Source organism: Buceros rhinoceros, unplaced genomic scaffold (genome assembly GCF_000710305.1).
Source record: "Buceros rhinoceros silvestris isolate BGI_N320 unplaced genomic scaffold, ASM71030v1 scaffold7113, whole genome shotgun sequence".
Taxonomy (NCBI): Eukaryota; Metazoa; Chordata; class Aves; order Bucerotiformes; family Bucerotidae; genus Buceros; species Buceros rhinoceros.
The window spans coordinates 11,659-23,360 of NW_010405306.1; the positions used below are offsets into that span (position 1 = coordinate 11,659).

General features: G+C 38.1%; 1 protein-coding gene across 1 annotated transcript in view; it reads right to left on the bottom strand.

Annotated features, from left to right (window-relative positions):
* Positions 1–1,274: 1,274 nt before the first annotated feature.
* TRHDE (thyrotropin-releasing hormone degrading enzyme) overlaps positions 1,275–11,702 on the bottom strand; it is a gene marked incomplete at its 5' end in the record, with an annotated part of 105,795 nt that continues 95,367 nt past the window's right edge. The window contains 4 exons of the mRNA XM_010133667.1: positions 1,275–1,823; positions 3,664–3,745; positions 9,494–9,634; positions 10,159–10,326. Of these exons, the coding sequence (XP_010131969.1) occupies positions 1,680–1,823; positions 3,664–3,745; positions 9,494–9,634; positions 10,159–10,326 (535 nt within the window). The remainder of the gene's footprint in view (positions 1,824–3,663; positions 3,746–9,493; positions 9,635–10,158; positions 10,327–11,702) is intronic.

Consider the following 11,702-nt stretch of genomic DNA (forward strand, 5'->3'; position numbering starts at 1 on the left):
CTCCATACAACTCTGATAATATCTGAAGGTGCTTGGGTTTTGTTCTTTTTGCACTGACATTTGAATTCACAACTTACTGGGAATAAGCAACTGCAACTGTAAAGCATTCTGGTAATTTCAACTCCTTGTGAAGGAAAGAACTGGATAAGGCTGCTCTCTGACTGGCCACATGTTCCCAATGTACAGGGCCATGATGTGGTCAAATGGTTGTGGTAAGCTGGGGTGGGATAATGAAACGCTGTCATACACCTACACTCCCCCTCTGAAGCTGCTGCAATTTGTATGCTGAAAACTCTGCACTTTTTTGGGCTTTCTTCTCCATGGTGTGGACATGGGAGAGCATTTGGCCTCCATTAGTTTTATCCTCAACACTTAGCTCCAATGGTGCAGATAGTCATTGCACAAGTAGCAGTTCCACTGTGTCACTGATTTTTCAAATTAAGGACTGAAAAAAAAGGAACAAATGTATGATTAAGAAAAGTGTCGCTCATCTACAACACCCTATGTGATATACAAGGAAAGAGAAAGTAAATTGTATTCTTGGTATTAGCCAGTACAAATAAACACCCACCCACTCCTCTCTCATATTTCAATTTTCTCAGCTATCCATATCTGCAACAGTTTTGCCCACACAGAGAATCTGACCTGTCTAACATAATAAATCACTACAGAGGCTGGTCTACCACATGCAAAACAGCCCTCCTGGGTAATTCTGTGTCTCTGCATGCAGGATATTCTCCCTTTTTTGCTAATTTCAATTTAAATCTTATGTTCATTTATAACACTTGTGCACTATCACTGCACAACTTATTATTGCACAGGTTGGGTGACCCATCGTGACTATCACTGCCTTGTAAAATAGCTGAGAAGGGGTGGTTCGTGGATTTTGTGAAATCAATGCAAAGTTCCCCTGCAACACTGCATACATTCACAGCTAAATCTACACTGTTACACTGATCAGCAGTGAATAAATGTGTATGAGTATAATGCACAGATGATGCCCTTCTTGTTTTCTCCCTCTCCCCAGCCTCCTCACCTTTTTCTCTTTCTCCTCTCTTTTAAATATGAGAATATGGAGACTGCAGATACAACTGGCAACCTAAAAAAATGAGCTGACATCTCTGTAATCATTAAGAGAATCTGAGTGGTAGACCAATTAGCAGCTAGCAGAAAAAATTGCCTTTACATCTCATACTGCTCCAAGATGGAAGCCTTCTGCATTTTCTTTTCCTTGCTTTCCTTTTGTTCTTTGCAACACTGATTGTCGAAGATAGTCTTTGTGCTTTGTATAATGCCCATCTTTGATGTAACTGGAACTCACATACAGAATGTGGCTGTTATACATAAGCATGCTAGAATACAGGCAGGGACAGTACAAGCATGCACAAATTAGTCTTTGAAAGGTTTTTGTTTGTTTTTCTTCAACATTTACATGCACCACTTAATATCATGTTTGGTTGTGTACACTGAGGACTGGATTTCACAAGCATTCATGATCTTCTCTTCTGAAAAGCTTCTTGACAAATTCACAGGAGCTCAGTGTAAAAAACAATTCTCACAATTAAAAAAAAAGGGAGGAAACCTTATCCCTGCAATCTGATCTTGTCTTCATGACTTTGATGTTGAACACTTCTAAAATGTCTCCTCTTCTCCTTGTAGAGCTTCACGTTAAAGACAGATCACTGTGCCAAGGATTTTCTTAGCCACTGGAACAGTTCTTCCTTATAAAGCCTTTGCCACCGTACATTGGCTTCCACTGTTTCTACAGCACGAGAGAAAGAGACAGCAGCTCCCCCTTCATAACTCTTTATAAAGTTCTTTAGCTGGAAATACAAGTTAACAGGTTAATTTTGCAGGAATTAAAGAAAGTAAATAATTCCAGTGTGCACAAACAAGTCAGGTGTTTAGGACAAACCTCTACGATCAGTGTTGAAGCAAAGGTAGTATCGCATAGAAAGATTTAACAGGAAATGTAATAAGACAGCAGACTGTCAATTAGATGAGATACAATTGCTTCAAATTGCACTGGAAGATATTGACACGTCAGTGCCATATCACATTAATATCATTAGATCCTTCTCTCCTGCAGCCCAGCTGCTGCACTGCATAGACAGCTGGGCTGCTCTAAACTTTTATTTCTCCCTAAGAAACCAAACTGGGAGCACTGGAAGTGCTTCTAATTCTGGTTTATATGCAAATAGCAGAAAGTAGCCCTGACGCCCTTTGGTTTTATCAAGCTTCACAACAAATTCATTTCATTTTGATTTGCAGAACCCATTTGCTGATAGAATGCAGGTTGGTTGTTTAGAAAAGGAAAATATGCTTACAGTGTGAAAAGGATGGCAAAATAGAAAGTGGGCACTCCTGATCTTTGAATGCCTGCAACAGATTCCTTCCCTTATGAGAAAACTTTGATCCTTTTTTCAGCAAACTGAAAAGGCCCCTGCTCTGTTCTTGTGTACACTCAAATTACAGCACTATCACCTGGATTATTATAGCTGATGGCACTGGTGTGCTTTGAATTACTGTTCTTTTTAAGTGAGAATTGCAAGGCTGATCTGCACAGTAGGTTCCTGGTTATGTTGACTTGTACAAAATGAGGTGGTTTTAGCGACACTTATTCATAGCTAGTTATTTTCTGTTTCCTGGTAACACCAAATTTACCTCGTTTATTGAAATCTAACTTCCAACAACATCATCTCTTTGTGCATGGGCTCAAAACTGAACAGGTTGATCCTGCAACTGTCTCATTCCCAGCACAGTTAAAAGCATGTGATGGACCTGGAAACTATCAAAATGAGATTTTACTTGATCTCTGTACTTTTTATACCAAAATGTTTACAAGGACAGTTTCTTGTAGGAGAATTATAAGCTGGCAGCCTTCCAATATTATCATGCAGGTGGACACTGAAGAGTACAGAAGACTTTCCTGTGCAGGGCAGATACTCAAATCTGCCCAGCACTGTCCTTCCCACCTGGGTAGCTTTGAGGAAACCTTCAGCAGCTCTTCCCTAAGTTTCTGAGGCCACTAGACTTGGGTGCAGACAAATGGTTATATACAAAATATCACAGCACAATCAGTGTTCAATTAATGGTGATTATGCTGCAAAAGAATCATTTGATCCATTCGGGGTGATGTCAAACAGCTGCTAAGCAGAGCAAAATGCAACCACAGAACCACCTCAGTCAGGGCAGACGTTAAGTTACAATGAGAAATCTTTGCAATCTAAATAGGAAGTACTGAGCATTTAGAAGAAATTATTGTGATGTCATTAGGCCAGAATATTGGATTAATACCTTTTCTCACACGGCAATAACGTAGGAGAAAAAAAACAAACAAAAAACTCACAACCAACCCAGAAAAGGGATTATGCTACAGCATAAACTAATGTGGATAGAAAGATCTCATCTATTGTTTCCCAGCCAATAGTCAAGAGAAGACAAACCAAATCATCCAAGCACAGAGAAATGCCTGCACTACCCACCTCCTGACACCACCTTTACGCACTCAGATGCCTTTGCAATCTACTCCTCATCCTTGTGCTGCCCAGCTTCAACACAGGCCTGCAATTCCAGCTGAGCAACCGACAACTTATTGCTCCTGCCCTGCTCCATGCTTACAACAAATACAGCCTCCTGTGCCAAAAGTAATTTAAAAATTACCTCTCTTAGTTCTTCTTCAGTATTGAGGAATTCTGTGACCCCACTTACAAGCTTTGAATTCATAAATAATGCTTCTCCATACCTGCAAGAGCAAAAAGAAGATGCATAGAGAGGTAGTGCAAGTGCCAGGCCAGCTGAAAATTAGAAAGTAGTCTTCTGTAAGCAAGGGAGAAGACACGGGACCAATTCTGGGGATCCAAGGGAATAGGACTGTAATTGGACACTGGTACTCCAGTCTTTCATGCTAAAAACCTGGACTGAGACCTTCTTCTAGGCTGAGCTATTCCATTTGTAGTTAAATTTTAGTTGGATACTACCAAGCAGAATAGGCTTAACTGCAGCCTCAGATGAGAGCTCCAGAGGAAGAGAGGACCAAACCACACCACCACCTCACAATTAATGAAATAGTTTTCCATGTAATGACACCAAGCAGCTCCCAACATGGCACCAGCGAAGGAGCAGAGTAGCAACTATGGAGAAGTATTCTGAGGAACCCTTCTAGCTGTGCCATTAAAACAAACTTTGAAGTGCTGCATTCTTCTTTGCATTTTATATTCATCCACCTCATCTACATTACAAACGGCCTCTTGATGAGTGAACTGAATCAAATTTTCTCGTTTCAGTACCTGATAATTAAAATAAATAATACTGATAGAGAATAATACTGCTAAAATAATCCCCTGGGCCTTGATGCAGCATCTTCAAAGAAGCAACCTGGAATGAAAATTTGAAGGCTTGGTCAAGGAATATTTAAAGGGTAACATATTCAGAATCAGCAATGATTCTGCAATGATGTTCTGCAGGTAGTTGCTTTGAAACAGGCCATTCAAATCCTGCTGTTCCACTTGCTTTTCCACAAGTTTTTTCAATCCCCCAAACGAAGTATTACATCACTTATAAGATTAACCAGACTGCTCCTCAGTTTTGCACTTCATGTTGGAATAGTTTGTGGGGTTTGTTTTTTCAAAGGCTCTAGCATGAAGAATATAATTCCATTGGAAACCAAAAGCAAGTCTTTTATTCAGGTTAGATGTCATTTAGCATAGCAAAAGACACTTGACAAATAGTTGTCTTTATCTTTATCTGCACATACAACCAAAGCAATATCTAGCTAATCTGAACATGATTGTTTTTCAGATAGGGAATCCAGCTCTCCTGTCAGACCTGTAAGTTATACGAATAAACATCACTGCAATTAAGTTTATCTGGGGGAGCAATTCAGTTTATATCCCACTTTTACAAACTGATTTAGAGGAAGAATTCAAAATTCAAAGTGAAATGAACTAGCACAGTCACAGCTTTTTGTTCTGTTTCTATGATTCCTAAATTAATTACCCTTAAATGCTTAGGTACTGTAAGCTGCAGTCCTTTCAAAAGGGAGAAAGGCAGGCAGAGGGATAGCCCCAGGAAGGTGGATAGAAAGAGGGAGAGGGAAGAGAACCGGGTTTTTTTTGAGAAGACTCCATTTTAGAGAAGGTGTCTACTGTGTTGCTTGCTACCTTGAGCACGTGTGAGGGGAAACACATTGACAGGTATCAAAAAATCCTACTCCCTGACTGCTAATAACTGAATTACTCATGGATACTTCAACAAGTACATCTCTTTTTCCAAAAACTTCAGTCACACTGAATCAGAAATCCAGAGGCAAATGCCTCCTATGGGAAGTATGGATTTCATGGTCCTTTAAGTATGTTCAGGCTTTCTAACAAAGCCTTTTATTATTACAGTCTCAGCTTAGCCTCATAATTGACTGCTTGGAAAATCGGAAGCTCCTCTTGATGGGGCCTTCCGACAAGGTTACCAATCCACTTTACAGAAGCAACCTCAAAAAGCAGCTGCAGGGATTTTATTTTTCTTGCAGTCTATACTGTAGCCGGAGTGCAAAGAAGTAGCAGCAGAATTCTTTCTACTGAAAATGATACCTTCATGAATACCTGTGCTGATTACCGCCCATTATGCATATTATGCATACAGCAATTTCTAAACGGGGTCTCCTGGCAAAAAATCTAGAAAAGCCACCTCACAAAAAAGCATTTTACAGGTGTGAAACATAGAAATAAATTAGAAAGTGTTTGCTGTTGCAAGTATCACTCTTCCCACTCTTCTTGGGAAAGACAACAGCACTGCAGAATCAAGACCTTACATGCCTGAGCATCATGGAAACATCCTTGAGACACTGACCTGCTCTCGCCTCTTCCTTCGCTTCTGGGGATGTAAACCTCCAAGCCTTACATCTCTACAGTCTTTGCACTTCTGCAAACTCAACCTGAGAGGCAGCAGAGTCCATTTACGTTGGACAGATGCAAATGGCTTCTCAAATTTTGTCAAATTCCCAAATGCTGACAAATGATTCAGCAATTGCGAATGAAGGAATTCCTGTAGGCAGCGACACACGTGTGCACACACAATGAAAATTATTTAGGAGCCAAGGTAGTGCATGCTCAGGTAACAGGAATTCAAGTACAGTATTTCAGGATTTTGGCAGTCTTAGTCCCATGGATTTCTCACAGAAGACTTGTTAGGTACCTCAAATTCTAAGTCACCTTTGTAAATCACCTATGAGTGATTCTGAAGCCTTTATACATTACAAGTATCTTCTGGACAATGTGAATACAAGCAGGCTGTAAAAATACAAAGGGTGTGGGAATTTGGTACAAAAGAACAAAATGTTTGTGGGCACAAGGTTCCTATGATTTCTTATAGGAGTGGAGATTCCTTGAGCTGGCATAAATAATGGCTGAAGAGTCCTGTGGAGATAGGAATGCTCTGTTTTGGCTAAGTGAAGAAGACAAATACTGAAGGTCCTACTGTCCAAATGAAGACCTTTGCCTAATTAACTGCAAAATTAGTATTAAAATTCACACCCCTCAGTATGCTAAAGAGGAAAAAACAGTACATGCTAAATGTTTATGACTATGTTACTCAACTCTCCACCCAAATCATGCTAAACATCACCTAAGCGGTAAGGACAGTTAGGGAATAAAAAGCCAGGAGGGGTAATACCTGGCTGGGGGGGGTGGGAAAGACTGAAGGCTTTTTTGCTAGGCTATACTCCCCTTCCTTCACCCAAGGCAGGGGCGCCTTCTTGGTAAGAATTGCGCTCTCACCACACCATGAAAATACCCAGAATAGTTTTCCTTTTGCTACCATGACTATTATAGCTATCAGGCCTATTGCAGTTACTGCATCAACAGCAATTCTGAAGCTGTTACATCTGTTGCTTTAATAAACTATTATTTTTATTGGCTTTGCAAAACTGTTCCAGTGAAAGTCCATTCAGGCTCTGGCGGGGAAACACCAAACTCTTAAACTCTCCTTTGCTTTTGCGAGACTGTTTCAGTGCAAGGCTTTTGGATTCTGGCAGGCAGAAGTTAAACTCCTACCTTTAAAGCAACAGACAATGGAGAGATTCATGCCAAATATTTAAACCCTCAAAGTCTTTGCCTTTCGCAAACACCAAGCTCCTACCTTTAACACGACGCAGGGATAACAACATTTTGCTGTCATTCTAACTCTTTGACATGTTGTATTTTGAAGTTAGAGGAAATAGCATTATAGTATAACAGCGATTTCATATTACTGTCTCAAACATCGACACCTTTTGTAATAAATTAAATGAAAAATACCATTGAGATTTCACTCTATTAAATTAACATTTCATACAAAGTATTAAAATTTTAAATAAAATTAAATAATAACTTATAATTGTAGAAAAAAGTTGCCTTGGGACAGAGTATATTTGAACTATAATTTCACAATAAAGCTTGTATTTTTAAAATGTACTAGTGTAACAAGCTTAAATTAGAAGCTAATTTTGCATTCTGTCATGTCACTGTTTCACTGAACATTAAGGGGCAAGACAGCAGACTAATTCCACCCTCTCAAAGTCTTCCTGAAAAGATTTTAATCTATAATTACAAAACGAAGTTATTTTCAAAATATATCACATATATACAGTTTGCATGAATTATTTCATGCCACTGCATTGAATCATTTGGCAATTGATAGAAACTCAACTGGATGTCCTTTTCAGAAAAATGCAATTGCTACAATCCTTTTGGAGGCTCAGACTTGTGTTTGGAGATCAAACTAAATGCAGGTAACATAAAGTCAGTGTTGGGCAAAGAGACAGAGTCTCTGTTGTTTTCTTATTAAAAAATGGGCAATAACAGGGTTTTGATGAGGCCTCACTGATTGTTAGCCACTCAGATAACATAGTGATGTATTCCAAGCAAGTGAGATAAATAAAATTCAAATTTTAGGTTAAGATATTTAAAACTAAAATAAAATTAAAAAAAAAAAACAAAAACAAAACAAAAAATCCCAGCATGTGGCATAGTTTTCTAAATCTTGTCCATTTGCCCACACCGCTTATCCTTGTCCATGACTGGAATCCCAGGTGTCAGCTAGGTTGTCAGATGAAAGTACTTGCTAAGGCAGGATACAGCTTCTGCATATGTGTTTGTAGCAATACAGATTTTAGCAGATTTATGCCTAAACTGTGTATAAATTCCTAGAGGAATCTGAAAAATTATTTGCTATCCAGAGCATAACTAACTGTACTGGGTTGCATATTAGCAACGGGTCTGCCATCCACTTTCTGCGTCCAGTTCCTGGAATAATCACACCAGAAGGAGAGGAGTCTTAATTTTTAAACTCTTGAGCACTCAAAGCATTTTGGAAATTGCTTTCACAAAGTGTGTTTCTGCAATATAAACTTTCAAAATCAACTCCAGCTCAAACCTATTTTCCCAGCCGAACTTCTAAAATTCCACTATACCATAAAGTATTATCCAAAATAGCATGAACAGCTCTGTGAATATTTAGGAAAGTTTCACAGTCTCCGAGTTTCCACGACTCTTCTTTTGATGCTGTGAAACCTACAGTAAGTTTGTACCTGTATTCATGAGGCATTAGTTGCTTAAATACAGCATCTTAAATAGGTACACTAGATGCTGGCTCCCCACAAGTCCAGAATGGAACAAATCTCCATTAATTTTTCTGCCAATACCGTGGGAACAGCCTGGCGTGAGGTGTTTGGAGTTCTTGGACAGTTGCCTTGAAAAATTTGAGCCTCATCTGAGTTGTGGTATCTTCTAATCTGTCAGTATCAGATGAGCTGCTGTGAAATCTTTCAGACCCTCAGGACGTCCCTAAAGAGCTAAAGAAATTTCTCATTCATTGAATTAATACCAAAAGGATTTTAAAATGTTGACTGGGCTTCCGAGTAGAAGCATGTAGCACTTGTTTAAAGAGAAAGAGAAGTAGCTGTAAGGAACAACTCTGCCTCCTTCCTGCTCACCTATTTTTAATTCAAAGTGTTGCTCCTCTATTACTTGAAACTCACCTGAAACAGAGTGGAATGAAAGGGGATGACTCTACTTTAATATTCTTTTGAAAATGGAAACATTTCAAAAAGGGCTTAGTGGTTTTTTCCACAGTTGAAATACTCTTCTTGAAAAGATTTTTTTTTCTATCAGACTTAAAATCAGCAAACTTCCTTTGGGAACTGCTGCTTTTTTATCTATGAAAAAGCAGAACTGCAGCACTTGACTTATAGACAGAATTCACTAACATAAGTGCAGACACAATACAGTAATATATATAGAAAGATGATCACTAAGAGATAAATGTTTCTATGCATGTGTGTGATAATTCATGAATAAATGTATTTATGACTCATGTATTTCATATTTACAGACATCTCTATTTATGGATTAAAAGCGAATAGACTAGATTCAGGAACTTATATGAATACATACATATACAATACTTACAGAAATTATGTCAAAATAAGAAATGAAAATAAATTTAGATTTCTTTTCTTTACCTAGCATTTAATATTTTCCACTTTTCTCTGAAAAACTTCCAAGCAAGATCTCTTCCATGTGGATTTCGAGCTACATGGATTATCACATCAATCGCATCCTGATCCAGGACAACTTCTGAGTTGAGAGACAAATTCAAAAGCCTGGTGGGAGAAACAAGGCCAAAAAGTGCTATTTAGATTCACCAACATACAGTCTAACAAGAGCACATCAAACAATCCTCAGAGAAAGAAATAATTACTGCCAAATGGTTTATTTAATTCTTCAAGTCAGTTTAGTATTTATTTCTATGGTTCCAAGGAGCAGGCACATTTATGAATCAAAAAAATCTTGATGTAAAAGGATTTCAGTAAAAGCTGAGTGGAACTTTACAGTAAGATCAGCCTGGTCAATATATTTAAATAAAGGACATGTAACAAAAGTAACAGCAAGTATTATAGGATTTCAGATACTTCCAATGAACATAGGAAAATCTAGAAGTGAAAAGACACAATACATGTCAATTTTTACACACATTAATGCAAAAACGTAAGACTGTTTAAACAGGCAGTAAGCCTGTGCTTGAAAAGAAAAGTTCTTGCATTTAGACCAAAGCTCAAGTGACAATCCATAAATGCTGAAGTGATTGTTTGTAATAGTCAGACACATATATATAATATTTTTGTACCTGTTGAGCAAGTTTCTATCATCACTACAAGTTAAGGCTTCCAATAATATTTTCTTCTCAGACACTGCTGTGGTAGAATGAAATTTCATCCAAATGAACTCCCATACATCTTCATCCATCAGTGAAACTCCTGTACAGTAGACAATGTCTCTCACATTGAGTGGGATTCTACAAAATAAATCAGTAATAGCATTGCAGTAAATTAGCATCCTCCTGATATTGGAAACAAAGGAGGAACATCACTACATTTATGAGACTACAAAATTGAAGAGCAACAGTAACCTTTTTTTTTTTTTTAAATTACATTTGCATCTCTTTACTGCCACCAAAATATTCCAGGCCACCTTAATGGATTTTCTAATAGATATACATGCTTAACTTTCTTTTCATAACACTGTCACATTGTCAGCAGACTATAAATTATGGTCATTGAGTTCATCAACACATAATGTGCCACATAACTTGCAGGACAGGTAACATAAGCTTTCCAAATTAGCACTGAATCTTATCACTCTGTTGCTGGGCTCTACGCCAAATCTCCTCTTCTTGTCCTTAGTACTGAGATATTAGAACAGGAGATGATGAGACAGAAACTCCTCCTTGCTTGTGCTGTAAAGTGCTTTATCTTCACAGTGTAACATACAAGTAAGGAAGGATGCGCTGAGAAGATGCTCCTTAAAAATGATGTTTTCAGGAGTGAAGAAAATAGAAATAGCTGCTCAGTTTTTCAGCATATTAATATCAGTACAAAACCAGCTATGCCATAGGACGGTTGTGAATGTCATTATCGCTCAAGTAATATAAACTCAGACCACAGTTAAATGGAAGCTTCCTGAAGCCAAATTCAGATCTAGTATAGGATGTGCATATGAATGATTTTGTTCTAAAAAAATCTCAGCTGAGATTTCTATTTCCTACCCTGCTTGTTTCCTATACAAGAAGAAAACCTGAAACATTTGTGAGCTAAAGGGTATTCCTACAGATAAAGCTAGACATTTCTCAGAGGATTATGTTTCTGATTTGCAGGAAATAATGTTTTTTGGTTTTGTTGATAAAAATTATACCAAAACACAGTTCTCTACTTACTAATAGCTAGGCTGAAATGCCTCTGGAACTTTATATGCAAGACCTCTTTAGAGAACCTAGCAGTATGTAACAGCTGCTCTCAGCGTCTGGGCACTAATACAGTGGGACAAAGAATGATTATACCACTGTACAATTTTATATCAGGTCTTAAACAACATAAGAAAGAAAAGGTTACATCACTTTAATTGTAGGACTTTCACCAAAGTCTTATATCATAGACTGGGCTATCCCAGTCAAGAACAAAGAGATTCTTTTACTCTCATCTATTCATTTTCCAGGAAAAAAACCCAAACAACCAAACTTTCTTTCACTGAAATCTTCCATTGGCGGGTTCTGCGATGAGTGTTTTTGTTAAAAAAACTTCAGCTGATCTCTTTAGCCATCCATGCTTGAGTCCCTGGTAAATGAAACCAGTGTGGCTTTTCAGCATTTCAAAGTTTTGGTTCCTCTTCAGTAGT